The sequence below is a fragment of the Eubalaena glacialis genome, chromosome 10 (assembly GCF_028564815.1).
Source record: "Eubalaena glacialis isolate mEubGla1 chromosome 10, mEubGla1.1.hap2.+ XY, whole genome shotgun sequence".
Classification (NCBI taxonomy): Eukaryota; Metazoa; Chordata; class Mammalia; order Artiodactyla; family Balaenidae; genus Eubalaena; species Eubalaena glacialis.
The window spans coordinates 108,100,935-108,116,968 of record NC_083725.1 but is presented as its reverse complement, the minus strand read 5'-3'; the positions used below and the strand labels follow the sequence as shown (position 1 = coordinate 108,116,968).

At 40.9% G+C, this 16,034-nt stretch overlaps 1 protein-coding gene across 3 annotated transcripts in view; it reads left to right on the top strand.

Annotated features, from left to right (window-relative positions):
* The window catches only part of CKAP5 (cytoskeleton associated protein 5), a 105,927-nt gene extending 90,126 nt beyond the window's left edge, over positions 1-15,801 (top strand). For all 3 annotated transcript variants that reach the window (XM_061201695.1, XM_061201694.1, XM_061201696.1), the window contains exons 36-44: positions 6,720-6,899; positions 7,393-7,580; positions 8,568-8,643; positions 9,403-9,591; positions 9,684-9,821; positions 10,249-10,332; positions 10,427-10,586; positions 14,206-14,357; positions 14,508-15,801. In XM_061201695.1, coding sequence (XP_061057678.1) covers positions 6,720-6,899; positions 7,393-7,580; positions 8,568-8,643; positions 9,403-9,591; positions 9,684-9,821; positions 10,249-10,332; positions 10,427-10,586; positions 14,206-14,357; positions 14,508-14,753 — 1,413 coding nt within the window. In that variant the 3' untranslated portion in view covers positions 14,754-15,801. The remainder of the gene's footprint in view (positions 1-6,719; positions 6,900-7,392; positions 7,581-8,567; positions 8,644-9,402; positions 9,592-9,683; positions 9,822-10,248; positions 10,333-10,426; positions 10,587-14,205; positions 14,358-14,507) is intronic.
* The last annotated feature ends 233 nt before the right edge of the window (positions 15,802-16,034 follow it).

Sequence of the window (16,034 nt, the reverse complement as noted above, 5' to 3'; positions counted from 1 at the left end):
TAAATATTTTTTTTAAAAAAAGGAAGAAATATATGCTGAAGTATCAAGAGGGTCATGGAGCATCAGACTGACAACTTGCAAATGATTCAGGATTTTAAAAAGTTCTTTTACTATACTTCCAACGTTTCTATAATGTTTGAACTTATATTAATTGGGGAAAAAGTCACTTCTGGCCACTCCATAGAGACCAGATTATAGGCAGGGCAAGAGTGGATTCTGGGAGGCCTGTTAGACTGTTAGGAAGCTATGGTCAAAATTCATATGAAAGATATGTGCACTAGGACGATCATTGTGGAGAGGAAGAAAAGTGAATGGTTTCAGGGTATCTTTCAGAGGTAGAGTCCACAGGACTTGGTGATAGATTGGATATGAAATGTAAGGGAGGAGAGGAATCAATAGTAACTCCTTGCTGTTTGGCTTGAGCAACTGGGTGGATGGTGGTGCTGTGTACGGAGATGGGGAAGGATGGAGGAAGAGCAGGCTTGAGAGATTGGAAATCAAGAGATACGTCTTTGCTGTGTTAGGTCTGAGCAGAAGGGCAGAACCGGAATCCCAGCACAAGGTTTTTGATGTTGCTTGACAAATAGTCTCCTGTTAACGCTTTCGCTGTTGGAAGAAAACAAATGGCGGGGAGTCTGGAAAATAGTGACTTGAATGCATGCATCCCTGTTGCCTTTCTCTATCAACTTCAGTCCAAACCCATTTGCCTTTTCTGAGCAGGAGGAGCTGGTGGGTCTGGTGGGTAGTATCTGAAGTATCTAAGCAAATCTCAAGCCCTATCTGGTACAAGTACAAGACTTTTTCCCATATGGGCCTAAGGAAAACCTGAGGTTCAATAGTGCGGAGCCCAGAGAAGAGGATCAAAACACCAGAAATCCTGGAGAGAGATCTCTCCTCATCTGTGGAGATCGGTAGGTGCCCTAAAGGGCAGTGGTGGCTCATGTGAGTGCTAATAGGAGTAGCTGGTGTTCTCCCTTTGCCCCTAAGGAGCTACAGGGAGCTGAACAGAAAGGCTGAATTCACTCTCTGAGCCTGGCAGTCTCTGACTTTTGTACCTTTAGAGACCAAAGAGCAGAAATGCCGGCTCTTGGTACTTTGCCAAACGACTGACAGCTTGCCAGTTGGCATACCACAAGCCTACAAGGGCAGAAATGCTCTGTCTCCCATTTATTGCCATTGTTGAGGGTTTCCAAAAGGTAGACCCAAGACTGAATCTTGAATATGTAAAGAGTAATAACATGCCTTAAGGCACCCAGTAACTGGGAAGAAGAATAAAACAAAATAACCAGAACAGCAATGTCCTGGCAAAATGAAATTGCTAAAGGAGACAAGATGACCACAATGGGGAAGGGCATGGGGTGCAGAAAGATTCTTCCAAGCAAAAAAACCATGGTTTTAGAGTTTTAAAAAATTGAGTAGATGGACTGAAGGAGATAATGATCACTACAGAAACGGAATTAGTGACCTGAATGCCAAGAGTGACAAGATCATTCAGTGTGCAAAGGACTCTCTTTTAAACAAATGATGGTGGGAAGAATGTTTATCCACATGCAAAAGAATGAAGATGGACTCATACCATATACAAAACTTAACTCAAAATGGATCAAAAACATAAGAGCTAAAACTATAAAACTCTTAGAAGAAAACATAGGGGAAGACCTTCATATAGTGATTTTGGCAGTGATTTCTTGGATATGACACCAGGCAACTAAAGAAAAAATAATTAAATTGAATTTCATCAAAGTTAAAACATTGTATGCATCAAAGGACACTATCACAAGAATGAGAAGGCAACCTATAGAATGAGAGAAGATATTTGCCAATCATATATCAGAGAAAGGATTAATATCCAGAATATATAAGAACTCCTATAACTCAATGACAAAAAAAACAAAACCCAGTTCAAAAATTGGCAAAGGACATGAATAGACATTTCTCTAAAGAAGATACACAAATAGCCAATAAACAAGTAAAAAGATGCTCACCATCATTAGTCATTAGGGAAATATAGATCAAAACCACAATGAGATACCACTTCACACCCATTAGGATTTTTTTTTTTTTTCCAAATGGGAAATAGCAAGTGTTTGCCAGGATGTGGAGAAACTGTAATCTGTGTGTATTGCCAGTGGGAACATAAAGTAGTGTAACCATTGTGGAAAATAGTTCAGCGGTTTCTCAAAAAGTTAAACATAGAATTACAATAAGATCCCCAGATCCCCTCTTAGAAAGCAGGGATTTAAACAAATACTTGTGCACCAATGTTCACAGCAGCATTATTCACAATAGCCGAAAGGTGTAAACAAGCCAAATGTCCATCAACAGATGAACAGATAAACAAAATGTGATGTGTATATAAATTTATATATACACAATGGAATATTATTCAGTCATAAAGAAGAATGAAACTCTGACACATGCAACAACATGGATGAACCTTGAAAGCTAAATTATGCTAAATAAAATTAATCAGGCACAAAGGGACAAACATTATATGATTCCACTTATTTGAGGTACCTAGAATAGCCAAATACAGAAACTAGAATAGAGTTTACCGAGGGCAGGAGGGTTGATAGAGAGTTATTTAATGGGTACAGATTCTGTTTGGTATAATGACAAAGTTCTGGAAATAGGGATGATGGTTATACAACACTGTGAATATACTTAATGTCATTGGATTGTATACTTAAAAGTGGTTAAAATGGTAAATTTTAGTTATATATATTTTACCATAATAAAAAAAAAAACCCTGAGCAACAAAAAATTAAAGTACCTAGGAGTGATCAAGCAGTGTATAATATGTAAGACCTTGACAGAGAAAATTTTTAAGTTTTGTTGAATGACATTATTTTGTTGCATTTCCAAATAAATAGAAATATACTATGTTCTCAAGATTCAGGATTATAAAAATGCCAGCTTCTCCTCAAATAATATCTGTAAATACAATGCCATTCCAATCAAAATCTTAACAGTTTTTTTTCTTCAGTTGAGAAGCTGATTCTAAAATTTATATGGGAAATCAAAGGGCCTAAGAATAGCAAAGACGGTTTTATTTTAAGACAATTTTTTAAAATAAAAACACAGTGGAGAGGATTTACATCACTGGGTATCAACAGTGATTATAGAGCCACTGTAATTAAGTAAGTGTAGTACTGGCCCAGGGAAAAGCAGACAGACCATTGGGATGGAACAAAGAGCCCAGAAATAGACTCACATCTAAAGGAAACTTAGAGCAGAGGAGTCATTAAAAATCTCTTAACAAATGCAAAAAGTAAAAGATATACTGACCAAATTCTTTGCTGATAACCCAACAAAATTTTTAGTAAATGATATTAATATCACAAAAATATTGGCTACTTGGAAAGTATGAAACACCCTCCTAACTAACTCTTTCATCAAAAAAAAAAAAATCAAAACTCTTAGCAGTGAAGGAAAGCATTTCACTCTACAGCTATACTCTGAAGCTACTGAACTCAGAAAAATATATTGCATGAAATGCATTTATTATTGAAGAAAGGCTAAAATAAAGGAACTTAGTACTTATACTTAGAAATTCAAAAAATAAAAAATAAATCAAAAGAAATTTGAGAGTAGGTAATAATAAAGCTAAAATTCATGAAATAGATTTTAAAGATAATAAATCTAAAAGCAGGTTCTTGTTAAAAAAAATTAAAATTAAAAATCCTGTACTAGCCTGATTAGAGAGCAAAAATGTAAGTATCAGGGATGAAGAAGGAACCAACCATAGATGTGGAAGAGATTTTTTTTTTAGATAACACACATGTAACCCTGCAGAAACTTGAAACAACTGATCCCCCTCCCAAATTTTTTGAAATAACCAAGGAATTTAGGGAGACCATTAAAAAATAAGGAAGGAAACCCAGAACCTAAAAAGAAAAGACAAATTTGATCATTTAAAAATTTTAAGATTTTAATCTGGAGAAATTTACCATATACTGTCAATAAACGAGTGTTATATTGTGGAATATATTTGCATATGACCGATAAAGGATTAATAGCAACAGTAAACAGAACTCTTATGAACTCTTGAGAAAAAGAGAACCGGGCTTCCCTGGTGGCGCAGTGGTTGAGAATCTGCCTGCCAATGCAGGGGACACGGGTTCGAGCCCTGGTCTGGGAAGATCCCACATGCCGCGGAGCAACTAGGCCCGTGAGCCACAATTACTGAGCCTGCGCGTCTGGAGCCTGTGCTCCGCAACAAGAGAGGCCGCGATAGTGAGAGGCCCGCGCACCGCGATGAAGAGTGGCCCTCGCTTGCCGCAACTAGAGGAAGCCCTTGCACAGAAACGAAGACCCAACACAGACATAAATAAATAAATAAAAACAAATACTTTAAAAAAAAAAAAAAAAAAAAAGAGAACCTAATAGAAAAAAAACTAATTCAAGGATATGAATAGGCAAATCACAGAAGATATCCAAATGGCCAGTAAACACATGAAAAGATGTTCAGCACCTCCTCCGCCACAGAAACGCAAATTAAAGTAACAATAGATGATCACTTATTTTATTTATTTATTTGTTTGTTTATTTATTATTATTTTTTTGGCCGCACTGTGCGGCATGCGGGATCTTAGTTCCCCAAACAGGGATCAAACCCTCACCCCCTGCATTGGGAGCGTGGAGTCTTAACCACTGGACCACCAGGGAATTCCCAAGATAATCACTTTTAAACCATCAGAGTGACAGAAAGTAAAATGAGTAATAAAACATACAGCTGATAGAGATGCTGAAAAAACAGTACTCTCATACATTAAACGTAGAAATGTGAATTACATGTTAGTGCCTTTTTAAAGAAAGCAATATAGTAATATATACTATACCGTAATTTAAAATGTTTCATCCTTCAGCCTAAAAAGTTAAACTCTTGGTGCACTTTTTTTTTTTTTTTTTTTTTAACTTATTTGGCGGTGCCGGGTCTTAGTTGCAGCATGCGGGGATCTTTGTTGCCGCGTGCAGAATCTTTGTTGCAGCTCACGGGATGTTTAGTTGCGGCATGCGGGCTCTTTTAGTTGCTGCATGCGGGAATCTAGTTCCCTCACCAGGGGCCGAACCCAGACCCCCTGCATTGGGAGCGTGGAGTCTTAACCACTGGACCACCAGGGAAGTCCCATGGCGCACTTTTTTTTTTAGAAATTAAAACACAAGTACCTTGGGATATATATACACAAAGATGTTTATTGTAATATTACTTATAGTGGACAAAATATCCAAACTGGAAACATGTTGAAACAGTCAGGGAATGATTAAGTTTTGGTATGTGCACATGTGGACTATTATGCAGCCTTTAAAAATAGAACCGTTTTGGGCTTCCCTGGTAGCGCAGTGGTTGAGAATCTGCCTGCCAATGCAGGGGACACAGGTTCGTGCCCTGGTCTGGGAAGATCCCACATGCCGCGGAGCAGCTGGGCCCGTGAGCCACAATTACCGAGCCTGCGCGTCTGGAGCCTGTGCTCGGCAACAAGAGAGGCCGCGATAGTGAGAGGCCCGCGCACCATGATGAAGAGTGGCCCCCGCTTGCCACAACTAGAGAAAGCCCTCGCACAGAAACGAAGACCCAACACAGCCATAAATAAATAGATAAATAAATAAAGCATGACACAAATTAAGCAATGTGAATACCATCAAGCTTTCATCATCATTTAAAAAAAAAAAAATAGAACCGTTTCTGTTGACTTTAGGGATTTTCATAATTTTCTGTTAGGAAGGCTAGATGCAGAGAAGTATATGTACTATAAATATTCTTATGGAATAAACAGTGCCCTAAACCTTGACCCTATCTATGTGTGCATGTGTGGTTATAAATGATTCTGTGAACATGAAAGAATATATATCAGGTTGTTGATGTTAATTACCTTGGAAAAAGAGTAAGCCCCCCTCCAAAAAAATATATATTTGTTTTTATTTTGTCCATGTTGAAACAGAATTGTTAAACAGTTCTAGTTATATAAAATTGTATGTGCTTATGGGTATACATGCATAAAGAAATGAAAGTAGGACCACTGGCTTCCTCAACACCAGAGGGCACTATTCACATTGCAGTCTGTATAAATGGTGACCCCTGGAGTTGTGCAGTATAGCAGCCCTGCATGAAAGGATGGTCATGAAGATTATTGGCATGATTGTCTCAGGGTATAATTTATGTAATCATAAAAATAAAGATCTTTTTACAGTAGTGAATAGGAAATACATGTTTTTCCCATAGTAAATAACATTTTACTATTAGTGACAACCAGTCTACTGAACCAAAAAGAACCTGGATCCAGCTGTGGGAAACCTGAGTTTTGAGTTTGAACTAAGTAGCCTGATCTTACTGAGCCTCACTTTTCTCATATGGTAAATGAAGATCTTACTCTCAGTCCTGTCTACCTCTTAGAGCTGTTGGAATGATCAAATGAGATAACGGGTATAAAAACACTCTCTTTAATAAATTAGCATTTAAACATAAGGATTATTATTCCTTAAACTAGATGGTGAGCCTCTTAGGAGCTGCAGTTAATTCACCTAATAGTCTTGCTCTGTAAATACTTGTTGAATGATTGAGTCCCTAAGGACTAGTTATTTATATGTAAGGTGACTGGGTTTTTTCAAGCTAAGATATTAGAAGTGCTTTGCTAATAAATATTACAGAGACTTACAGTGTCTTCCTGCTACTTAGAAGTATGAAGCTTGGAAAATACATCTTGGATTTTTGTTATCAGATTGATGAGGTCCTGAGACAGGAAGACAAAGCAGAAGCCATGTCTGGCCATATTGATCAGTTTCTGATAGCCACATTCATGCAGCTGAGACTCATCTACAACACACATATGGCAGATGAGAAATTGGAGAAGGATGAAATCATCAAGTTGTATAGCTGTATCATCGGCAACATGATTTCGGTAAGGACACCTCTGCAGATCATGAGCTTCCCTTCAGTCTCTCATCCCACCCAGGTTCTCAGGCCTGAGTTGGTTCAGATGTTCCAGTGAAACATGTGAAACATATGTCATTTGTGGAATTTTACATGTAAGCCATTGGCTATTTCCACTGGATGTTGGGCAACACTCCAGCTTACCTTATTGTTAGGATACTTACAGACTACCTGAAATTCTGCTTCCTGCCAGTTTCTTCATCAGTCATGGTTGGGCCTTAGCTGGCTTTTCACAGATGACTGCTCACATTAAAAATACTTTTATAACAGGAAGGAAGCACACCAATTAATTTTGGCTATTCTTGACAGTTTGGGAGAGTGTAGTGATTTTTATTTTTTCCTAATACTCTGAATTTTTATAAATACAATATAATCATTTATTAGAATATGCCACCCATGTTTATCTTCCTTGATCTGTATATTGAGTTTCATGCCTCTCTAACGCAATTATGATTGGATAGCTGTTTCACATAGAAAGCCTCGCCCGAGAGGCCTCCACTGGAGTTTTGAAAGACCTGATGCATGGCCTCATCACCTTAATGCTGGATTCTCGAATTGAAGATCTGGAGGAAGGGCAACAGGTGATCCGCTCTGTGAACCTCTTGGTGGTGAAAGTTCTGGAGAAGTCAGACCAGACCAACATCCTGAGGTATATCTGTACTCTGAGCATTAGAGCCTGGAACAGCCTCTTTTGTCTACCCATAGAAACCAGGAGGCACTTAGATCAGTTGTAAGCTTAGGTTTGCCTGATAAGTTGATTTATTACTCTTCTCTTCCTCAAGAGAAGGTATTCCAACCTGAGACAGCAGTTAAAGCTAGTTAACAACTCAGTAAACTAGCCAGTATTATATGAGTTTTCTAGAATAGGACTGTGGAGTTTGTCAGTTACCTTCTCTTCTGTGTACATTTCATGTACATTTCTTTCTTTCTCAGCTACCAGTGACAATGAAAAATAGTGACAAGCTTTACCATTTACCAAGTGGTAACTTACAAAGCTTAAATGATGTTTATCTTCTTAATGACTGAGTGTCAAGTAATCAAAGACAATTCCTGATCCATGAGCTCTCAATTTCTCAGATGGATAAAGAATTCTTACACTTGGCTTTCTTTTTTTTTTTTTTTTTAATTGTATTTATTTTTTATACAGCAAGTTCTTATTAGTTATCTATTTTATACATATTAGTGTATATATGTCAATCCCAATCTCCCAATTCATCCCACCACCACCACCCTCCTGCCACTTTCCCCCCTTGGTGTCCATACGTTTGTTCTCTACATCTGTGTCTCAATTTCTACCCTGCAAACCGGTTCATCTGTACCATTTTTCTAGATTCCACATATATGTGTTAATATACGATAATGGTTTTTCTCTTTCTGACTTACTTCACTCTGTATGACAGTCTCTAGGTCCATCCACGTCTCTACAAATGACCCAATTTCGTTCCTTTTTAATGGCTGAGTAATATCCCATGGTATATATGTACCACATCTTCTTTGTCCATTCATCTGTCAGTGGGCATTTAAGTTGCTTCCATGATCTGGCTATTGTAAATTACACTTGGATTTCAATTACTGATTTTAATTGGAATGCAGGTTTGAAACTTATTAATGTTGTTGTGTTGGGTTTGTTTTCTAGCGCCCTACTTGTTTTGCTCCAAGACAGCCTGCTAGCAACAGCCAGTTCTCCCAAATTCTCAGAGCTTGTTATGAAGGTGAAGTTGAAATAATTTGATCTCTTTCTTTCAAAGTGTGGGGAAAGAGGGGTTGGAACTAACTCAAATCAGTCAAGGCACACCTGAAAAATATAGTTGCTCTCCATTTTTCCCTTCCTCCAATTTATACCCCTAGCTCAGGCCTAAAAAATTCCTGGCCTCAAACGGTGAAAAGGAAGAGCTATTTTGTAAATATCTCACCAGTTCTAGAATCAAAAGGCAAGAAGTTTGATGAGACAAATTTCATTTCTTTTGGGGGAAAAGATATGTATAGATTTATAATGTTTTGGTCTATTTTTGGAAGAGCAAATGAACACATCTGTAACATTATAATACTGTTATTATACTGTAATAGTGTAAGATATTTTGTTTCCTCAGGTTAGATTTGATTAGGTAATATGAACTACTCTATTCTCGGGTACCAAACAAACCCAAGACAGAATTTCCACATTTTCTCATCGTTTAGGGCCCCATCTCTAGGGAGTGGGAAGGAGGAATGGAGATGGTGAGGTAGATGGCTCGTCACATGTTAGCCAGTGACATGGTTGAAGTAAATAAAACTGTTCGTGTTTAGCAGCTGAACTTGAAAGATGAGGTGCCACATTCATATCCCTGACCATCTTTTATTTTTTTTTTTTTTTTTTTTTTTTCCTGACCATCTTTTAGAAGTGATCCCAGAGCTTAGGGGAAATGAATGGTGACAGAGATTATTCTCATTCTTCAGTGACTCCTTCTAACTTTAGTTTCTTTTTTCAATAGTGTCTCTGGAGAATGGTTCGACTACTGCCTGATACCATCAACAGCATTAATCTGGACAGAATTCTTCTGGATATACACATTTTCATGAAGGTCTTCCCCAAAGAGAAACTAAAGCAATGCAAAAGTGAATTTCCCATAAGGACCCTAAAAACGCTGCTGCACACTTTATGCAAATTAAAAGGGCCCAAGGTGAGTGAGAACAGCAGCCATTCCCAAGGGAGCTTGAGAGAACCTCACGGATGTGGCATCGCTGCCATTGAATGTGCACGTTTCTTCCTCAGATCCTAGACCACCTAACAATGATTGACAACAAGAATGAGTCAGAGTTGGAGGCCCACCTCTGCCGGATGATGAAACACAGTATGGACCAGACCGGGAGCAAGTCTGATAAGGAAACAGAAAAGGGAGCATCTCGAATTGTGAGTGTCCTGACTTGAAAGATTGAGGGATGTGATCTTGTCAAAGGGATAAGCCACCGGAGCCTTTCTTTCTCAGGGCCTAAGATGAAGGCTCAGGGATTGGTCCAATCACCTTGACGTTTTCAAATATAAACTATAACCTTGGGCTTTTTGTTCCTAAGAAAGGTTTCTGTGTCTGTGCCTAGGGCACTGGTCCCTAGATAAATCCACTGTGAGCTCTAATTAGGGAGGGACTTTCCTTATCAAGTTTAATTGAAAACCTGAGATTGTTAATGTTTCTGCTGCAGCTCCTGCAGCACTGGTGCTTCTGTTATTTGTAGGAACATACCTGGAAGGTCTGGATTTGAGATATTTTCAGTTTTTATCCAACCACTGGTTCCTAATTAATAACTCAGGTCTAACCAATCATTCCTTCTTGTGTCTTTAGGATGAAAAATCATCGAAGGCCAAAGTGAATGATTTCTTAGCTGAGATTTTTAAGAAGATTGGTTCTAAAGAGAACACTAAAGAGGTGAGAGGGAAAGGGTTGAGAGGGAAAGGGATCTGCTTTATGGAAAAGAGTCACTAACAGCCATCCCCACCTCTTCCTTTTTCTTGTTAACCAGGGCCTAGCAGAGTTATATGAATATAAGAAGAAATATTCAGATGCTGACATTGAACCATTTCTGAAAAATTCCTCACAGTTCTTCCAGAGCTATGTTGAGAGAGGCCTTCGGGTGATTGAGATGGAGAGGGAGGGCAAAGGCCGTATTCCCATTTCAACAGGTATGGTTTCCTCTGGTAGCTCCAGGAATAAGCTCAAAATAGCTCCCAGCGTCAGCAACTGGAGGTTTTTGATGGGTTTACATTTATATCTGTGCACCTCAGTACTTAATGGTCACCAGTGATGCAGAGAGTAGTCAACTCTCAGTCACCTGCCTCGACCCATCGTCAGTGTTTGGCAACAGCAACGTTCTCTACCCTTCAAACAGTTTCTCCCCTGTGCTCCCGGTCCTCCGTGCTCTCTTGCTTTCCTCCTTCCTCGCTGCTATTCCCCCTTGCCCTCTCTGACAGATTCTTCCTCTCCCTGAACTCTTAATGTTGACGTCCCCCTGGATTCTGTCCATGATTATCTCTTCTTTCTTACTCTCATCCCCTTAACTAATCCATCTACTCTCATCACTTTAAATACCATTTCTATGCCAGCAAAGCCCGATTTTGTCCAATGTCCAGCTCAGACCTCCTTCCTGATCTCTGCTGATAGATCGTGTGTGACATCTCGCGGGGTTTCTGGTATAGTAGACATCATAAACTCAGCGTGTCAAAGACCAAGCTCCTGATAATCCCCCAAAACCTGCTCCATTTGCATTCTTCTCCATCTCACTGGATGGCAGCTTTGTCCTTCTAGTTTGCTCAGACCCCCAGCTTTTGAGTATTCTCTTTTTCTCTGTCAGGAAATCCTTTTGGCTCTACCTACAAAACATACACAGAATCCACCCACACTTCTCATCTCCTTCACTGCCACTGCCCTGGTCTGAACAGCATCTTCTCTTACATGGATTACAGCACTCTCCTATACCATCTCCCCGCTGCCACTCTCGCCTCCCTGTAGTCATTTCCACACATAGCATCAAGACAGCGCTCCTCAAACATTTTCCAAAGGCTCTCCCTTTCACTCAGCGGAGCAAAAAGCCTTACAAGAAAGGCCTGTGAGGTCTGACATGATATGGTCCCCTGATAGCTCTAGAACTACCTCTCTCCTACTCTCTCTGACTTCTGTTCCACTTCAGCCTCAGCAGCCCCCTTGCTGTTCCTGGAAGGCACCAGGCGTACACCTTCTTAGGGCCTTTGCACTGGTGGTTTCTTGCATGTAGATTGCTCTTCTCCACGACAGTCTTTGTTTCCTCCACATCTTTGTCACTGCTTCAGTGAGGCTTCATTTAAAATTTGCAACCTACCCCTCACCCCCCCATAGTACATAACCTCCTCTAACACACCATGTAACATAATGTTTATTAGATTAATTGTGTGATGTCCGTCTCTGCTAGAATTTAAAATCCACAAGGGTGGGAATTCCATGGCGGTCCAGTGGTTAGGACTCTGTGCTCTCGCTGCTGAGGGCCTGGGTTCAATCCCTGGTCGGGGAACTAAGATCCTACAAGCTGCGTGGCAAATCAATCAGTCAATCCACAAGGGTAAAGATTTTTGTCCGTTTTGTTGCCTGGCACGTGGTGGGCACTCAGTAGGTATTTTGTTTAATATGTGAGTGAATGCTTATCCCGATGTTAAGCTGAAATATTACTGTCCCCCCAGTGAAAACGCCTATACTGGTGAGTTACTGCTCAAGGATCTAGGGACAAAAGGAAGATTTAAGAGGTATCAGTTACAAAAAATAGCTGTCAAGAACCTTAAACCAAAAAAAAGACCCAACTGCTAAAGTTCCCTCATCATGTAGAGTACAGCCCTCACATTGGTCCTGCATTTAGTTCTTTCTGAGTTCGGTGAAGCTCACCTACTCTTACATTCTAAAATTTGTTTGCCTGTGAAACTGTTCCTTTGTGGTTTTCAGATTCCAGTCATGTTCTCTCTCACCATGTATCTTTCTAGGCTGCAGCGTCAATTGTATTCTCTTAAATTGTTTCTTTTTGTTGTTCTTGTTTTTTCTTTGTTTTTTAATATTTTTTTAAACATTTATTTATTTACTTATTTGGCTGTGCCCGGTCTTAATTGCGGCACGCAGGATCTTCGATGCCGTGTGCAGGATCTTCGTTGCAGCATGTGAGATCTTTAGTTTCGGCATGCATGTGGGATCTAGTTCCCTGACCAGGGATCAAACCCAGACCCCCTGCATTTGGAGCGCGGAGTCTTAGCCACTGAACCACCAGGGAAGTCCCTTTGTTGTTTGTTTGTTTTTCCAATAGTTGTTCTTGTTTTTAACACCTTAAATTACCCCTCTCCGAGACCTGGAGTCTGTTTCTTTTTTTTTTTGGAGTCTCTTTCTTGAAGCACAGCGAGCAGTGTCCAGTAGCCACGTGTGGACATCCCATGGTTGAGCTGATCAGGGTAGAGCCTCCGTTTCTCATTTCCAGAATCCTTTCTTGTGATGTTCAACATTTGCAACACAAGCATGTAACCCCACTGGTAACTGAATGCCTTAAAGTGTTCAGTCTTCTCTTATTGCTGCCTTTTGCATTAGTCTTCATTTTTCACCCTCCTCTCAGAGTGTTCTCATCTGTACATTAAAAGATTCCTTTTTCCCTAGAGTAACCTCTTTTCCTTGTCAGTTTACCGTTTTTCTTCCCAGTACTTTATCTTTTGACTAATTTAATGCCTTTTCATTGATGTCAAACTGGATATTTTAAATGCCTGCATTTTTTGATTGTTCCTTCTCAGAAATTTAGAACTGTGATGGATTTTGGTTTGGTTTGGTTTTCCCCTCTACTGCCAGAATATTGATCTCGGATGCTCCAGTTCCTACCCCTCCTTTGTTGGACACCGCAGTTTACCCCTCTTCCTTATGAATAGACAGTAGCCTTGAGCTCCTTGCTGTCCTCCCCAGTTTGAATAAGAGCTTTGCCCTGTGTATCACCTGGTCCAAACCTAGTCTAATTCTTGCAAACATTTAAAGTCCTTAGGGGGACTTCCCTGGTGGCGCAGTGGTTAAGAATCCGCCTGCCAGCGCAGGGGACACGGGTTCGATCCCTGGTCCGGGAAGATCCCACATGCCGTGGAACAACTAAGCCCATGTGCCACGACTACTGAGCCTGTGCTCTAGAGCCCGCGAGCCACAACTACTGAAGCCTGCGCACCGCAACTACTGAGCCCGCATGCTGCAACTACTGAAGCCTGCATGCCTAGAGCCTGTGCTCTGCAACAAGAGAAGCCACCGCAATGAGAAGCGCGGGCATCGCAACGAAGAGCAGCCCCCGCTCGCCATAACTAGAGAAAGCCCGCGTGCAGCAACGAAGACCCAACACAGCCCAAAAAAATAAAGATGAAATAGCAATAATTCTTCAAAAAAAAAGTAAAATAAAATAAAGTCCTTAGGTTCTTCACTTGGGCACTTACCATATACTCAGGAGTAGCTTAGGCTCTTTGGATTGCCCAGGTCAGCTGTGGGATTATAAGAATACAACCCCTGCATAGCTCAGGATGTAGATGGATGGCCCAACTTAACATTCAGTGCCCTCCTCTATCAGTTCTGGAAGTTCTCATTAAGCGTATCTTGTATACTTCAGAGCACCCTTTATCACCAACTCCAGGTAGATTCTTGTGGATTTTTTTAGTCTTCAAGTACAGTGGTGATATTCAAGGCCCAAATTGTTCCCTTTGGTGGGAGGTTAATGAGGGCAGTCGGGGTGGGGGGGGTGTATATCTGAATATTCCTTCTACATTTCCTACTTAGGCATCTCCCCCCAGATGGAAGTCACATGTGTGCCCACTCCCACAAGCACAGTGTCCTCCATAGGTAACACAAATGGAGAAGAGGTGGGACCATCTGTCTATCTGGAGAGGCTAAAAATCCTGCGACAGCGATGTGGTCTGGACAATACAAAGGTACTGCTCCTCTCCTTCTGTGTGGGGCAGGGAGGGCGATGACCAGGTCAGGGACAGGCTGGCCGGAGAAGCAGTGTCCCAGCCTCAGTGAATGTTGCTCCAGAGCCACATCCTGACCTGATTGGACAATGTTTCTTCTTCTTTCAACAGCAAGATGACCGACCTCCGTTGACCTCTTTGCTTTCCAAACCAGCAGTTCCTACCGTTGCCTCTTCCACAGACATGCTGCACAGCAAACTCTCTCAGCTCCGGGAGTCACGGGAGCAGCACCAGCATTCAGACCTGGATTCCAACCAGACTCACTCTTCAGGAACCATGACTACATCCTCCTCCTCCACAGCTAACATTGATGACTTGAAAAAAAGACTGGAGAGAATAAAGAGCAGTCGCAAGTGAAGCCGCCCCACTCCCCTGGCACCCTGCAGCTTTAGTTTACTAAACTAGGAGTCCTCATAGTTAAAGTGGCCTTGGCAGGCCCAGTGTACACAAACTGGTTGTATGTATCATACCGTGGAGCTGGGGGAGGAGTCGTGGCACACGTCTTTGCACATCCTCCACTTCTCTCCGCCAGCACCCTGCCTCTCTAGAAGACTGTCTGTGTCTTAGTTTAGTGTACAGACCTGTAAACAGCTGCCCTGCTCTCAGCTCAGACTAGTTTCCATCTCCTTTTTCTTTTATTTTTAATTGCTCATTTGTAAAGTTGTCCTAATCTTTCCTAGCTTTTAACTATTAGAAACGCTTTACTAGTTTTCCTTTGAGTTTGTGAGCTCTTCTCCTTGTAGCCCTGAAGGGTCACTGTATTCTGTATGAATGCATGGCATGATACAACTAATTTAAGAGTCTTTTATAAATAAAGTTTGCATTAACTATAACTGTGTCCCAAGATGCTCCATATCTGGGAGTGTTGGGCAGCTCTCCATCACCTGTTCTTGGGACCAGCTGGGTATTCAGCCAGTTAGAGAAAGGTTCATAATTGCTGCTTAAGGAGCTCTACCTTTACTTGGCTCACAGACTTGGTCCTTTCACTCCTTTGGAATAAGAGGCACTCACCTCTCCTGCTTTCTGCATGCAACTCCTAGGGGAGCAGAGAAATCTCATTCTTCCCTGTTTTGAGATTTTGGTCACGACTTCCATCCCATCATCAATCAATCACCATGGTTCCAAGGAGCTCTTAGGCTCCCTACTACTTCTGCTGCCCAAGTACATATGACATTGTGCCCAGGGATTAGCTGGGCTACAGTGGCTGTCACACCACAACTAGATTTGGGGTCATCTGACTAAAGGAGTACAGAGAGCATAGGGGCTTCCTGCCTGGTTAGCAGAGTCTCTGAATCGAGACTAACAGTTCCTTCACACTCAGTTCAGTAAAGACTAGAAATAAACAGGATTCACATCTGCAATAACATTCCACAAGACCTCCTTCCACAGTCAGAAAACATTAAGTCCAAAGGAACTTTTCTACACCACCTTTTACTGAACTGGTGTTAAAGAAATGAAAGGTTGATGGAAAATGAGTCCTGTATTGATTCTAGTCATGATTTTCAGATGGCTCCTGTGCTGCCTGAAATAATAAATTAAACTTGCCTCTCTCCCTTATAATGCACACAGGAAGTAGGCCTTCACTGAAGGGAAGATAGAGGAGTTGGTTGCTGTGGAGAAGGAACACATTTAGAAAGA